Source organism: Ursus americanus, chromosome 3 (assembly GCF_024610735.1).
Source record: "Ursus americanus isolate L20-20 chromosome 3, mUrsAme1.1.p, whole genome shotgun sequence".
NCBI classification, from domain to species: domain Eukaryota; kingdom Metazoa; phylum Chordata; class Mammalia; order Carnivora; family Ursidae; genus Ursus; species Ursus americanus.
The window spans coordinates 16,017,047-16,032,182 of NC_142129.1; the positions used below are offsets into that span (position 1 = coordinate 16,017,047).

The window sequence follows — 15,136 nt, forward strand, 5'->3', positions numbered from 1 at the left end:
GTAAAAACACCTTCAATCAATATCTAGAATTTGATTCCCTTCTAAGTAATATTTTAAAATATTTTGTTTATTTAGGACTAAAATATTTCCTGGAAACAATTTTTGGAGCATGCTCATGAAAATTAGGCTGCATTCAGATGAGCTGGGAAAACAATGAGATGATCATGCTAATAGAAGCACTGTTGTTAGACTGGACACTCTTTTTAAAGAAGTCTTCAAAAATCCACAGGGGACTTGGGAATGCATTACTCCGCTCTCCAAAAGAGAAGATAATGGGGAATTCTGTGGTGAGGGTTTGGGGAGAGCAAATACAAAAGTACACCTTTGACACTGAGAAGTCTATAGTCGTGACTAGAGTTTTCTTCTTTTGACTTTTGTCACCAGTGGGAAATGAGGAAGGGAAATGAAAGCCTTTTCTTTGATTAGTCAGAGGATGCTCAAGGGAAGGGCTAACTGGTGAGGGAAGCTCAGAGCAGAGGTATTGAGGCCAAGCCAGCCTGAAGCCCTTGAGACGCCCAGGGTCACGTCCAGGTCCAGGAAAGCAGTTTATCTCAGAAGACCAGTCTAAGTCTGTAAGACATTAAATGTGTAAGAGCAAATCCCTAATGGAGATACCACTGATTTATAATAGTTTTTTAAAAGCTTGCAGTATATATTCCTTTTAAACAGTTTTCAAAATGTTATGTTTGGTGTTTTCAAAATAAAAATTGATTGCAGAAAGCAAATAACTATCCTGGATAACTGGGGGAGATCACTACTGCCTGAACTTGAGGTTGCCTTTTTATTCCTTTAAATGTTCATAAATCTTTTAAGGTTGACGCTACAAGTCAAAATATCTACTATTCCAAGGTTAGGAATGATGGTAATTCCTTTGCTTATGAAGCCAGAGAAAAATTATTTTGGTCAAATAGCATCTTTGTTTTTATACAAAAACTAAACCATGCTCTGAACCCTAGGTCTGCCAAAGTTATAATCAGAATACTTATTCAGTCATAGTAACAGGCATTCACTCAAGCAGAGTTGAGGGCAAGGGGAAGACCATGATATATAATATATATTATATACACATATACGTGTGTGTATACATAATGTATAATATATATATTAGACTTGTGACTACTTCAAAACCCTTTTTCTGCTTTGATTGTTGCAGTGTGATGGAACAGATCTTACTCCAAAGATTCAGGAACTGAAGTTCCAGTGTATAGTATTTTTAAATATACCCAGGTAAGCTCTGTTCATCCTTTTTCTCTGGTTTGATGCAAACTCTGTTTGACTTCAGGCTTTCGGTTTTCATCACAGAAAATGTCCAGGGTACAAACGGTGAAAGTAAGTTATCTTACTGGCTCATTCGGGGTTTCCAGGTCTGATCATTTTGTTCTCCTCCTCAGTTGGTTTAGTGTTCTCTGTGGTGGGTGGCTTTTTTTATGAGACGTGGCATGCATGGTGTACACTTACCCATTGTTAAGAAACCCAGGCACCCCTATTTACTGGAACATTTTAATATAATTCTCATTTAATGATTCCCTCTCCCTCCCAAGAATAATAGACTTGAATAAATCCCTGTTCTCAGATTCCCAAAAGCTGTTAGGAAACCATCCAACCTGATTTTAGCATGGAACTCACTCAAAATTGTTGCTAGATGATTGCTTTGAAAAATAGGATCAATTAGAGTAGCTTTTTCTAGCCAGGATGTCAACTCTCTTTGGTGCTATTATATACCTCAGGAGAAAGGGATATTTAAGATTAACTAGACTCAAAATAAGCACATTATCTCAGTGGTACAAAATTAGAGTCTACGCTCCCAAGCCAAGATTCTGGAGGGGATGCATCTATGACCCTTTGTTATTTGCAGACCACACAACTCAAGACACAAAATCTGCAAATAAATTCTATTTAGACTGAATTTAATTGAAATGAGAATTGTATGTAAATCTATGGCTAAGAAAACATAGTCTCCTGATTACTTTTGGCAGTGCTCAGTATAGTCACCTACAGTCCTATTCCAGAAGGATATTCACCTTCATTAATTCCATAAAAGACCTAGATTCTCAGGAAGCATTATTTTCTCAGGAAACATTCGCTTCTTAATATTTTTTCCTCTGTTTTTCTTCTTGGTCCCTCTCTCACCATTCCTCTTCCAATTTCCTTTATTTCCCCTTCCTTTTCTTCATCTCTTATGTTTTCCTCATACCTTTCTCACTCTTCCTCAGCTACCTTTCTCTGCTTACCTTCCCAGTGGTTATTTATTATCTTAGTTATGCATGTAATGACCACTGTGTACCCAGAGCTGTTTCCTAGCCCTTTTCTGTTGGCATCTAATGTCTTCCTCCAAGACCAAGTTCTGGAACTGCCCATGTGTAATTCACAGCATATCATAGAAAACAGACATGATGGATCACCAAGTGAGAAATCTTAATAAATAATGAGTTAGGAGATAGTTGGGCACCATGAGACGCTTTTGTTATAAAATCGTGACCCATTTTCACAGATGGATATTTGGAAACGATAAGTCTATTTTCTTTTCTATTGGAAGGTATGCACCGAGAACAGAAAACTGTTCGTAGGTGAGATACACATCGGATCTCACTGTAAGGTCATACCTAATAACAATCGTGAGAGTGATGGAATAAATTTAATTCTGTTTTTCATCTTATCTTGCAGATATTGTGCAGGCACAATGCCCTGGGGGAACCCAGGAGATCACCATGATTTTGAACCTCAGCGCCATGATGATGGTTATATTGAAGTCATTGGATTCACTATGGCCTCTTTGGTGAGCGATGCAATATTTTATTGAAATGAATTTTAGTTCCAGACTTTATTCACCTCATAGATTTTTGGGTTTTGGCCTTTAATTTTCTCTCCTACTTTACCAATTTATAAACTTTATGCAGTATAGAATTGCTTGGGGAAAACAACAGAAGATAATTCTTTACATCACCAAGGAAATTGATGCACAATTGTTTGAATTTCAAAAATAAATATTATTTGTTAATTTTCCTGATTAATTTTCCAGCAGAATGAAATGCAACATTTTAATGGAAATTAAGGAGCATTATGCCCTAGACATATCTCAGCATTAATGCAGAAACCTTGCCGTTTGATACCTTTTTGTTGCACTGAGGACCTACATTTGTTTAGGTAGAAAGGAAGGTGGTCCTTCTCATTCTTCTTTATCTTGCCTGCTTAAGAATGAGGTGGATATCTCCATTATCACAAAATTCCTGAATAAAGAAAGACATCATTACTGTGACAATGATGAATATTCATTTGCTACAGTGTTGAGATCACCTTTGCATTTTAATTGTGTTTGCTTGCGTTAAATTGTGAATTATAGTGTAAGGGCAATTTCAAGCAGGTTTTAGCTATGTGTTTCAACTTAGTATTGAATGATGTGGAAACCAATTAAAACTTATACTTATCATCTTATCTGGTGTAAATCAGGCCACACTATCAGTTTATAAAACAAATTAAAAAATTGAAATCTTCTCCTTGCCACCCATGGTTAGCACTTAGTTTGTGCTATCCCTTATGGTTGAAGGTGAGAAGGTTGTATTTCTTTCTCTAACCAAGACAAAACAGCTCTCTTCGTCACTCATCTTGTGGGTTCCTACTGACTTTTCCTCAATCACCTCAGGTTACTGACATCAGACAGAATAGCCTCTTGTGGCAAGAATGTTCATCACCCGAGATGCTGTTGCTGCTCACGAAATCTGCCCTCTCTGGGATGAAATGATTGTTAAGTGTCAAAGATTAGTCTGGGGTTGGTCTAATTTTCGGGGTCATAGCTCTCGTACAGCTCTTTCTCTCCAAAGGTCTGTATGCTAATCACAGGCAGAGACTCAGCTGAGAGCAAATGTAGGAACAAATTCAAGAAGGATGTGTGCAAGGAAGAATTCTTGAAAGCAACAAAAAAGGCTCAAATCTGACCACATGTGTTTTATTCATTCATTTATTCATGGATTCAGTGAACATTTATTGAATGTTTACCAATGTGCCAGAGCTTCCTACTCCTGATTGTGTGACAGAAGGCTGTCAGGGAATGTGGAAGAGAAGATGATCCTTCCCCTAGACTTGAGGATGGCTGGGGGCGGGGGGGGTGGGCGGCAAAGAGAATATTAGATACTTCCCCATCGATCGCAGGCTCAAAATCAAAATGTAGGCCTGCAAGATTGAGTTTCTCTCTGAGTCTCTAGCCTTTCCACTGCCCTCTTTGCTTTCTAGCTCAAGTAGCCTCTCAAGTCAAGCTTAGCTTTGAACGTCTCTTGCTGCTTTTGCACCACAGGACCATTGCACATGCTTTTTCTCTATAAAATATTCTTTAACTCTCCATCTTCTATAACTTCTGAGCCCATATCTATGTCAGGTTCTTTTTATAGTCTTGCTTGGGTTATTTTTGTTTACAATTGCATGGTGTCTGGACAGGAAAGAGATAGCAGACTGACACTGGGTAACTAGAGGAGAGTTTGTGGAGGGATTCTACAAATAGTGAGCTAGGTTTGTGAGAGGGAACGGTGGATGGTGGCGTATTCCTAAGCTGAAGGTGCAAAGGTAAGGAAGCAGTCACCTGCACCAGAAGAAGGACTGTTTGGGAAGGACCACACGATAGGAGTAGTGTTTGGTAGGTGGAAACAGTGAGCCAGTGCCAACCTGGCAAGGAGGGAGCCAGAGCCCTAGATATGGTGGCCTTACTCTTCGTGGCCCTGTAGATCTTCTGCTGGTACCTCCCTCTGGAGAAGTTTAACCAGAAGCCAGGCGACAGGGCAGCTACTGATACAGTTTAAGTGGGTCAGGCTCACAGGGCAAGAAGGAGGGCAGGAAGGGCAGAATGCCAGCCAGGAGTGGGAGGTGGTGGGTATCCATCACCCCAGTGTGTGTCTTCCACACAGCAGAGAGACTGATGCCTGTAGTTGGCATGAGCAAATATGGCAGAGTGAATGAATTTTGCCAGGAGAAGAAGAGTAGGATTTGGCCTTCTGTAGAAAGAGAAATTTACATACACTCAGAAGTATGAGGGATCCTAGTCCTCTGTGGGAACTAGAATTCATTTTATGGAGGTTAAAAGTGAGGGTGGTAGGCAAGGACCTGATCATGGAGTGATTCCAGGATTCATCTAGAGGTTTTGACTTTATTCCAAGGTCGCTGGGGGATTAGTAAAGTGTACTTTCAAGTAAGTATTTATTATGAGGAAAGTCCAGTATAAAAATAGACAAAATAAAATATTGAACCCTCACATGCCATCACCTAGCTTCCATAATGTTCAACTCATGGGGAATCTTCTATCTGTCCCCAGCTATGACAGCCTCCCTTATATTAATGTGAAGCATATCTCAGGCATTGTATCAGTTACTTATAAATATTTCTGAATGTGTTTTTAAAAGATAAGACTTCTTTTATGAACACAACTATATACCTTATATCTGAAAAAATTAAGACAGTAGAATCTGAATATTACTATTTACTGAATGTTCAAATTTCCAGTTGTCTTGCAAATGTCCCTTGTTTTCTTATGCCTTGCAAGTTTGCACCAGGATCCAAGTAAAATTTATTCATTGTAATTGATAGGTATGACTCTTATGTATCTATAAGTTCCTTCCCATCTCTTTACTTTCTTCATTTATTTATTGAAGAAACCAGGCTATTCATCCTGTAAAGTTTCCCTGAGTTTGAATTGGGCTGATAATATTCCTAAGGTGTCAGTTACCGTGCTCTTCTCTCTTGTGTTTCCTTTATTTATTTATTTTTTTAAAGATTTTATTTATTTATTTGACAGAGATAGAGACAGCCAGCGAGAGAGGGAACACAAGCAGGGGGAGTGGGAGAGGAAGAAGCAGGCTCATAGCGGAGGAGCCTGATGTGGGGCTCGATCCCATAACGCCGGGATCACGCCCTGAGCCGAAGGCAGACGCTTAAGGACTGAGCCACCCAGGCGCCCCCGCTCTTGTGTTTCCTTTAAGTTGATAGTTGGATGTAGATGCATCACTTCCATCCCCCACCCCCCAAATCTACTTTGTGGGAAGTGCTTTCTTCTTCCAAAAGAGAATAGGTAATATCTAGTTGTTTCCCTTTTTTGACTGATAGTCCTTGATGAGCATTGTCTGGATCCAGCAATCATTAGGGGCTGGCAGAGTAGTGATCTTCTAATTCTGTCCTTCTTCATTGATTAACTGGACTATTTCTATATTTTAGTTTCACCTATTATTTGGCTACTTGGTTACATAACTGGTGTAGGAAAAGCAGGATAACAGATTCTTTTTATTTATGTTTTCAGAATAAGCAATTCACTATCATCTTCTGATGGTGACTGTTGTTTTAAATGGATTTGAGTTTTTTGGACACTTGCCATTCCAAGTTTGGGTCTATGTACCCTCCCCTCAAATCTGGGTAGGCTTACAAATACTTGGTAAGTCAGGTACAGTGGAAGTCATCCTAGGTAACTTGGGGTGCTGAATCATGAAAGGCCATGCAGCGTATGGGAAATACAGGTCATACTGATGGTCTCTAATTAATAGGAATTTTATAAATTCCAGGTGATATTTGTAATTTAAAATGTCTCCCTGCTTTCATTCATTTAATGTCAGTCATAAGTGTTTATTGAACATTTATTGAATCCACAAATACTTATTGAATTCATAAATGACACTCTGTACATAAAACAGTTATGAAATGGACCCAAAGACAAGCCCTGTCCTCAGGGTGCCCACAGTTCAGTGTTATGGGGGGACACGAAAAACACATGCAATTGTGGTCTGATGTCATAAATTCTAGGAGAAAGGCATGTGTGGAGATAGGAAGAAGAATTGACACCAAACAGTGTTTATAAAATGGGGAAATCAGCAAAAATTGCACAGAGGAGGCAGGAGTGCCTACAGATGAGATTGCGAGCCTCCATTCCGTGGGAGAATTCGCTTGAGAGAGCATGGCATCCTAGAGCTCTCGTGGTGGCTCAGTGATGACACATACGGTGAAGAAAGACACTGGTGTGGAGAAAAGAATAGGACAGGAACACAAGCAGGAAGGTTGGGAGAGATGGGATGAGACAGAATCAGATTTGTGGTTTAGAAAACTTGCCTGGCTGTCTGGGTGGAAGGTGACCGGAATCCTGCTGGAGGCAGAGAGATAAAGCAAGATGTTGGTACTGAAGTCCAGGTGCAGAAACGAGGAGGCCTGGAATCCCAGGAAGAAAGTGGTAATGAAGGTGGGGGAATAGGCAACTTCAAGAGTTATTCAGACACAGTGACTTATTGTGAAGGGTGAAAAAGGAGTATACATGAATCCTGGCTGGCTAGCCCAGGCCAGTAGGTAAATGATGAATACATTAGAGGTGTGGAGAATATAAAAGAAAGATAATATTGCCAAGAAATGCATTGTGTGGTTTTTTTTTTTTTACCATATTTTAAATTTTTAATTCCAGTCTAGTTAACATATAGTGTTGCGTTAGTTTCAGGTGAACAATATAGTCATTTAACAGTTCTATGTATTATGCAGTGTTCAATTTTGTTTTATGTAAGTTAAATTTGAAACCCCTGTAAGACATCTAAGGACATAGAGGCAATTTGAAATACATATTTAGAGCTCACATCATTCTATTGGGAGAGAAGGTTTTGGGGGGTCTACCAGATCTCTCTCTCTCCCATCCCATCATTGGTAAGAAAAGGAGAAGAATAGTTGATGGAAGCTGGCAAAGAGAAAATCGAATACTAAAATTATGCCAGTTATTTTTTTCTCTTTATATGATATGCATCATGTAAAAATGCATAGTAGCTAGCATCAAATGTGTGATTGGATCTCAGATTCTAGTGACTTTAGATTGCTTCCAAGATTAAAAAAATTCTACTTCAAGAAAGCAGAGTTAAATGTAGTATATACTGCACAGTTTTGAACATCCTATGCTCTCTAAGGAATATGGGCATATGTTTCTCTATTTTCATACACATCTTACCTGACTGCTCATATAACAGTACACTATTGTTCTAGAAGAAAGAATTTCATTTCCAGGACTTGGGTTTCATGGTTCTTGAAACGATTATGCTGATTATGTTTCTAAGAACATAAATTATTTGAAAACAACATCTGTGTAAGATGATTGCATAAACAGAAGAGTGTGGTTATTTGGGTATATGTATGTATTTTTGTGTATCTAAAATATTCGGAGTGGCCCTTGAAGAGACAATCAAATAGAATTACTGGATGGGAAAAGACATTGCTTCTTTTAGACTCTTTATCTTGTGATTGCAAGTTTCAAAACAGTAGTCTTCAATTCGTTTTCCTGGTTGAAATGCATTCCTACAAATTAAGATGATTCTTCGTTGGGTGCTTGGTAAACTGATTACCTTTTTTCTTCTTTTAAGATTTTATTTGTTTATTTGAGAGAGAGAGAAAGAGCACGTGAGCGAGTGGGGTGAGGGGCAGAGGGGGAGGGAGAGGAAGAAGGATAGAGAATCTGAAGCAGATTCCCTGCTGAGTGCCAGCCCCACAGGGGCTGGATCTCACCATCATGAGATCATGACCTGAGCCGAAACCAAGAATCAGACACTTAACCAACTGAGCCATCCAGGCGCCCCCTGATTACTTTTTTGGATTCTATGCAGACCATAATCAGACACTGTAATTTGTATTTATTTCTGCCACGATTTTTTGCCTTGATGGTTTTGAAGGCCTTTTCATGTTGAGTCTGTTTCTAAGTAATCTAAAACTCTTTAAGACAGTCCAAAGCATTATACAGATTGAGGCATTAGGTCACCAAATTTGCTGTGCAATTTGAAATCCAAAGATTTCAGTCTCCTAAACTATAAAGAAAGAAGAGCCCACTTTCTTTTTGTTAATTGAAATTAAAATATGTAAGCTCTTTTACATTTACGAATTAGAAAAGCTGAAAAATCACATGGAGAAAAATGTCTCTCCATGAGAAAAATCACGCGGAGAAATTCCCAGGGCTGAAGTATTACACATACCAGAGTGTATATTCTGTATTTTTTTTAGGAAAAATATTAAATGTGTGCTTATTTTGATAATACACATAAGAACCGAAAGTAAAAATATCAGTCATAGTTACATGATCTGTAACTATTTATATTTTGTTGTGTTTTCTTCCAATTGCTTTTTTCTGTTTTTAAACATATAGGAAATCATATTATTATAAAAAAAACCCATAGCACAAATGGCTGACTGCTCTTTCATATATAAATATCTCAATTTATATAATAATTATTCCCTTATGAAAAGCTTCCTTTATGAAATGTTGAGATTTTTGGATGTTTGGTGGTATAAATAATCCTGTAATAATTGCCCGTAAACCTCTGTTCACATTTCAGAATACTTTCTGATGACGTATCCCCACAGAAGAAATTACTGTCAGTGACATAAATATTTTAAAGCCTCTAAATAACAGTTATAAAACTGCTTTCTAGAAATTTTGTTCTGTTTACTTGCCCAACAGCAATGTACATGAATACCTGTTAAGAAGTAATATCCCACAGGTGCTGGAAATGTGTTCACAGATAGAAACAAAAAGCTATTATAATATTGCACCTGATGAAACAGAAGGAGAGATGAGAATAAAATGTCATCCCTGGAAAGAAAGCAAGCAATCATGTGTTTTGTCCATCCCATTATGTTCTCTTAAACAGCAAAAAATGAGAGTAAGGACACATTGTTGTTTAACTTCACTGTTACCTTGTGTGGTTTTTTGTTTTTTTGAAGTGTGTTTTTTTTGTATATTTTAATAGGCTGTTTATCTTTAATTGTTGAATTTCAGGAGTTATTTATTTATTCTGAATACAAGTCTTTTGACAGATATATTTAGTGCAAATATATTCTCCATCTATTCTGATCTTTTTATTTTCTTAATGTTTATTTTGACAAGCAGAACTTTAAACATTCTTCTGAATTCCAATTCTAGGAGGTAGGCTTATTTCATGTGAGGGCTTTCTGTGCCCTCCTGAAGAAACCTTGCTTATTCCAAGAAAGGTTGGGAAAATATTCTCCTTTGTTTGATTTTTGAAGATTTATAGTTTTAGCTTTTGTGTCTAAGTATGTAATTCAGCCCTAATTAATTTACGTGGATTATGTAAAGTACGTGTCAAGGTTCATTTTTAAAATATATATTTATCCAATTTTTTCCCAGCATTATTTGTTGAGTAGACTTTGCCATAGAATTGTCTTAGTGCCTTTGCCCTTAGATTGCATGTAGTTCTATTTCTGGACTCTCTCCTGTTTCATTGATTTATTTCTTCCTCCTCATAGCAGTACCACACTCTGTTGATTACTACAGCTTCATAGTAAGTCTTCAAACTGGTAATATGAATCATTCCACTTTGCTGGGCCTATTCCCTGATCCTTTGTTGCTCGGCCGCAAGTTGTTCTTGGCTGTACTGAAATGATCACTTAAGTCAATTAGATTAGAGCCACTATCTCATCTCCAGAACTTTTCTGATATATTTCCCTTGCCTTCAAGTACTTCTCAGCTGAGAACTCTATCCCTTCATTCACTCTTCTGGAAATGCGATTTCTTCTTCTCCCCAAGGCTACCCTTGACTAGGCCTAATCACAAATAAAATGCAGAACCTACCAGGTGAGAACTTCTTCCTTTGAGTTTAACAGAATTGAAAGCTCTTTTAAATACTTTCCAACCCCTTGGTATGAGAAGGGATGCACAGTGCTATAGAGCCCTCTTAAGTTATCTTCTCAGCCTCAAAGATACACCAGCAGCAATACCACAGACATGTAAACAGCTGTCCATGGCAGTCCCATTGGCATTTCAAAATCCATCCAAGATCACTGCGCAGCCACAAGAGGAATTACGGTAAATAGCTTTTCAGGATAAAGCTATTATTGTTAGCATAGCCGCATTATTTTTGGAACAAGTTAGAATAAAGGTAATTTTTAAAACATTTATTGGAAATACTTATTTTTCATCACTCAGGGTGGTCTAGGCTTAACCACAAATATCCCCAAGATTTGCTGGAGGGAATCATTTACAGGTAATAATATGGTGGTTTATTAGTGACAGACGTTTAGTCATCTGTTCAATCTAGCATCTATTACTCTTGTGAAAATTTCAAACATTGCCTTTCCGATAGCATGGGCCCTGATAGGAAAATGAAGACATCCCCTGAACTCAGCACACCCACTGCCATTTACTGCCCTGTTGCCCAGCCCTCAACAGCTTCCCTTCATGTCACAGGTGTGGCTTGAAATCTTCTGTCTTTCCACATGATACTCCTCCCCGTGATATTTGTCTCCATCTTCCTCCAAGCCTCATCCCCTTTCTTACTCCTCAAGCCCTTCTTTTACTTGCTGTCAGGTGGGAATGACAGACAGCCTTGGGTTGGTGGGAGCGAAGAAGAAAACATAACATACTTAGAAACAAATTTAGCAAAGGATATGCAAGAACCTAAAAGTCACGCTGACACTATGAAACTATAAAACTTTGCTAAGAGAAATGAAAGAACAGCTAACTAGAGAAAGATAAATTGATAGATTGAAACATTCAATACTGTATGATTTTCCTTCATCCCTAAAAGGTAAATGATACAACTACGTAATAACATACACAACATAAAAATATATAGTATATAATTTAATATATATAAATGTATATGTGTGCATATACATATATTTTTTTAACTAATGCAGGAAAGTTATGTTAATTTGTTGTCCTTAATAACAGGCTTTTCATGTTAGATTGACTTTCCATTCTGTGGCCACCACGGGGAACTGAGCTCTGTGTTTGATTTTAATTCTCAAGGCTGTTTTACTTTTCGTAATGTTTGTAATTGAGTAATTCATATTATTTTACATTTCATTGATCTTATACAGATTAGAAGTAGCTTGAGAAGGTTTTTGGTAAAAAGAAAAAACCTGCCCAAGTTTGAAAGTTAACCAAGAGTGGGCTGCCTATTTAAATATGAATATATTTAATATATGATATATAGTTACATATTATAGCATATAACATATGTATGTATACATATATATGTTATGCAACTATATCTTCATATTTAAATAATATATAATATATATTTATATTTGAATTAGTATAAAAGCTGTCTTAAACTATGCTTTATGTCTTTTATAGTCTTTTTTCTCCTTATATTGGTTATTCAATGGGCATAGATAGCACAAGGAACAACTTCTGTATTAAAGTAATGTGATTAAATTAAGACTGCAAATACATAACACTGAAAATGGCTGTCGAGAATTTTTGGTCAAGCTCATCAAAGTTGGGAAATTTTAGTTTATGTTTGTTAAGGTGATTTATCCAAGGTTTCCCATTCTACTCCTGGCTAGCAAGTTTCACTATGTTTATCAAAGGCCTTTTGGTTATTCAGGGTGGACTTGGGGGTGCTAGATTTCCTGACTCTGAAGAACTAACTTCCAGACTCCTTTTGACTCTTGAATTCACAGGCTGCCCTGCAAGTTGGGGGCCATGGGGAAAGGCTACACCAGTGTCGGGAGGTCATGCTGCTCACTTACAAGTCCATCCCCATGCAAGTGGATGGGGAGCCCTGTAGGTTGGCCCCTGCTATGATTCGGATCTCCTTGAGGAATCAAGCCAACATGGTACAGAAGAGCAAGAGGAGAACATCTATGCCTTTACTCAATGAGTGAGTCTGCCCCTTGCCTACCTTTGCGAACACAAAGACCATGAAGAGAACGCCAAGCATGTGCATGGTCTAGGGGCCTTACTGTGTTGAGAAAGGAACAAGGTCCAAGAGACAGCAGTTCCTTGGTCTCTTTGACATATTTTTCTTCATATTTATTACACAGTGACCATATTCTTTTTTTTAGAAATAACTACTGTATGGTATACGAGATAGATAACTCTTCTTCATTGACCACTTTGGTATATATTTATTGGGAACAACAGAAAATCATGAAGAGTGATTCTAGGGTCATAAAATGCATCAAGATAAATATGTTCTGTTTTGTTTTAAGAAGGCTTGCTGTTGGCCTCCTTTTTACCCAGGTCACTTGGAGAGTGTTGTTTTCCCCAGCAGCAGGAGGTTGGCAGAGCTGGATGTTTCGAGCTCGCCTCTCTCCACGTTGCATCCCCTTCTGCGTGTTAGTGAGTTATCACTTTCCTGATGCCCCCATCTTGGGGTCCCAGGGACTCTGGTGCTTCAACTCAGTTTTATCATTCTGAGTGGCATCCTGTTGTCTAGATATAACCTAACTCATTATTCAATACCTAAATATAATGTAACCCTCTTGCAACCCTTTCTTTTCTTAGGTGTTTTGATGAACTGATTTGAGATAAGGAGATAATAACTAGATATTTAGAGTATATATTCATCTCATAGCACCCCTTTATCTAATTTTTTTAATAGAGATGTCTATCTAGGGTTGGAGAAGGCTGGAGATTGGGACCTCTTTTTGAGTATCTTCTATATATAATGCCCATATGCCTAGTCTAACTCAAGGGAGGGCCATTTCTGGGCTCAGGCTTGGGTCATTATTCTGGCACAGTGAGCGACCCTCCAAGGTGCTACTCCTATTTGTGGCCTGTGGTGCATGGTTATTGATATGTCCTGAATGGCTGGCTTCCGGCAGCACATGTGAAGCAGGGCATGCTTTGCCACGTATCTATGGAGTCACTGTGACAATCTACGAAGTGCCTAGAATAAACGAGTGACACAGGTGCCATAGCTCACTGCCAGAACCTAACTTCACCTTGTTTCTGAGACGGCATATGTTGAGGAATAGCATTAGGGCTCTTAAAGTGTTTGCATTTTGGCATCTGCTGCTAAGTCTGAAGCTGGCGTGAGAGATACTCTCTCCTCTGCTTCCTCCTTTCCCAGAACCTCTCTGGACATCAGAGTCACTCAGCACTTTCCCCAGATCATTATCCAGACAGCTTGTTCAGCTATATGCCTTATTTTGTTTACATTTTACAGCTAGTGAAACTCCTAGCTCATTCCCAATGGTTTTCTTTTCTCCTTGCCTTTAGCTTCTATTAGGCTGAATAGACAACTGACAAGTTCATATGACAAAAAGGTAGGATGTCAACAACAGTATATGGTTGACCATATGCTCTCTAGAAATGTTAGCGTTAATCCATGAACCGCTGGTCAGGGAGAAAGCTCTGAAATACTAAATGAAAAGCCATTTTGGAGATAGTATGTCAGCAAGGCTGTTAATAGTTAAGAAGCTATAAAACTAAAAGTTCTTAATATCTACAGGCAAAGACCTCCCGTCCTTCTGCCTGGTGGTGCTGTATTTAATAACCTTATCAGACACGAAATTGTTTCCAGGTGCTTAGTTTCAACAGCTCTTGCCCTTGGAACTGAGAAAGAATTTGTATTTGTTCAGCAACTGTATAGTTAAGAATTCATTTGGGCTTTCTTCCCATATAAAAACAAATATAAATAGTTGTTTTCTTTTTGTACTTAGACTACATATGACAGATGACACAACGGCATAGATTTAGCTGCAGGGTGTTCGAGAAACAGTCTCAACTCAAAAATAGTTCCTTCCCGCCAGGGGGCAGTGGTGTGTCCACCTAAGCCTCCTCTGGCCTCAGGGAACCTCGATAATAACATGCTTTTCAGTACCAAAAAGAACACTTGTAAAACTTAACAAAGATATATATTACTACTGATGACGAATAACTATCAAAACACTGTATTTTGTAGAAAATCAGTAGAGAGAGCACATTTTCGAAGGAAAACCAAACACCTACTGATCTTGTCAAGTGTGTTCACTAAACCCCGATTGCTCTCCCTGACTACTCTTGTTCGTCCTCTGCAGTTCGATTCCTTCTTTCTATTTTACTAGCAATTCTTGTTTTGAAATCTGACTTCTACTGGGCTTCCAGGTGGAGTTTCCAGTTTGAGGGCTGCCTGGCCATTAAGACCTTTCTACAAGTTTTCTTCAACCTTCGAAGTCCTCTAGGCTTTTCTGTTTCGGCCATGATTGTGCCAAGTGGACTTCTGCAGCCAAGGCAGAGAGATAATTGAAAGATATTTCTTTATTTCCTTCCTTCCTTCCTTCCTTCCTTCCTTCCTTCCTTCCTTCCTTCCTTCCCTGTTTTCTTCTTTCTCTCTCTCTCATCCATCCTTGTTTTCTGCGACTGTTACTTCTGTTCCATTTGCCTGTCTTCTTTCAGAAGAAAGAGAACTGGTTTAAAATG

General features: G+C 38.4%; 1 protein-coding gene across 2 annotated transcripts in view; it reads left to right on the top strand.

The window, feature by feature from the left end:
* DGKI (diacylglycerol kinase iota) overlaps positions 1-15,136 on the top strand; it is a 422,277-nt gene that overhangs the window by 257,718 nt on the left and 149,423 nt on the right. For both annotated transcript variants that reach the window (XM_087860802.1, XM_045792572.2), the window contains 3 exons: positions 1,154-1,227; positions 2,665-2,776; positions 12,412-12,611. In XM_087860802.1, the coding sequence (XP_087716928.1) occupies positions 1,154-1,227; positions 2,665-2,776; positions 12,412-12,611 (386 nt within the window). The remainder of the gene's footprint in view (positions 1-1,153; positions 1,228-2,664; positions 2,777-12,411; positions 12,612-15,136) is intronic.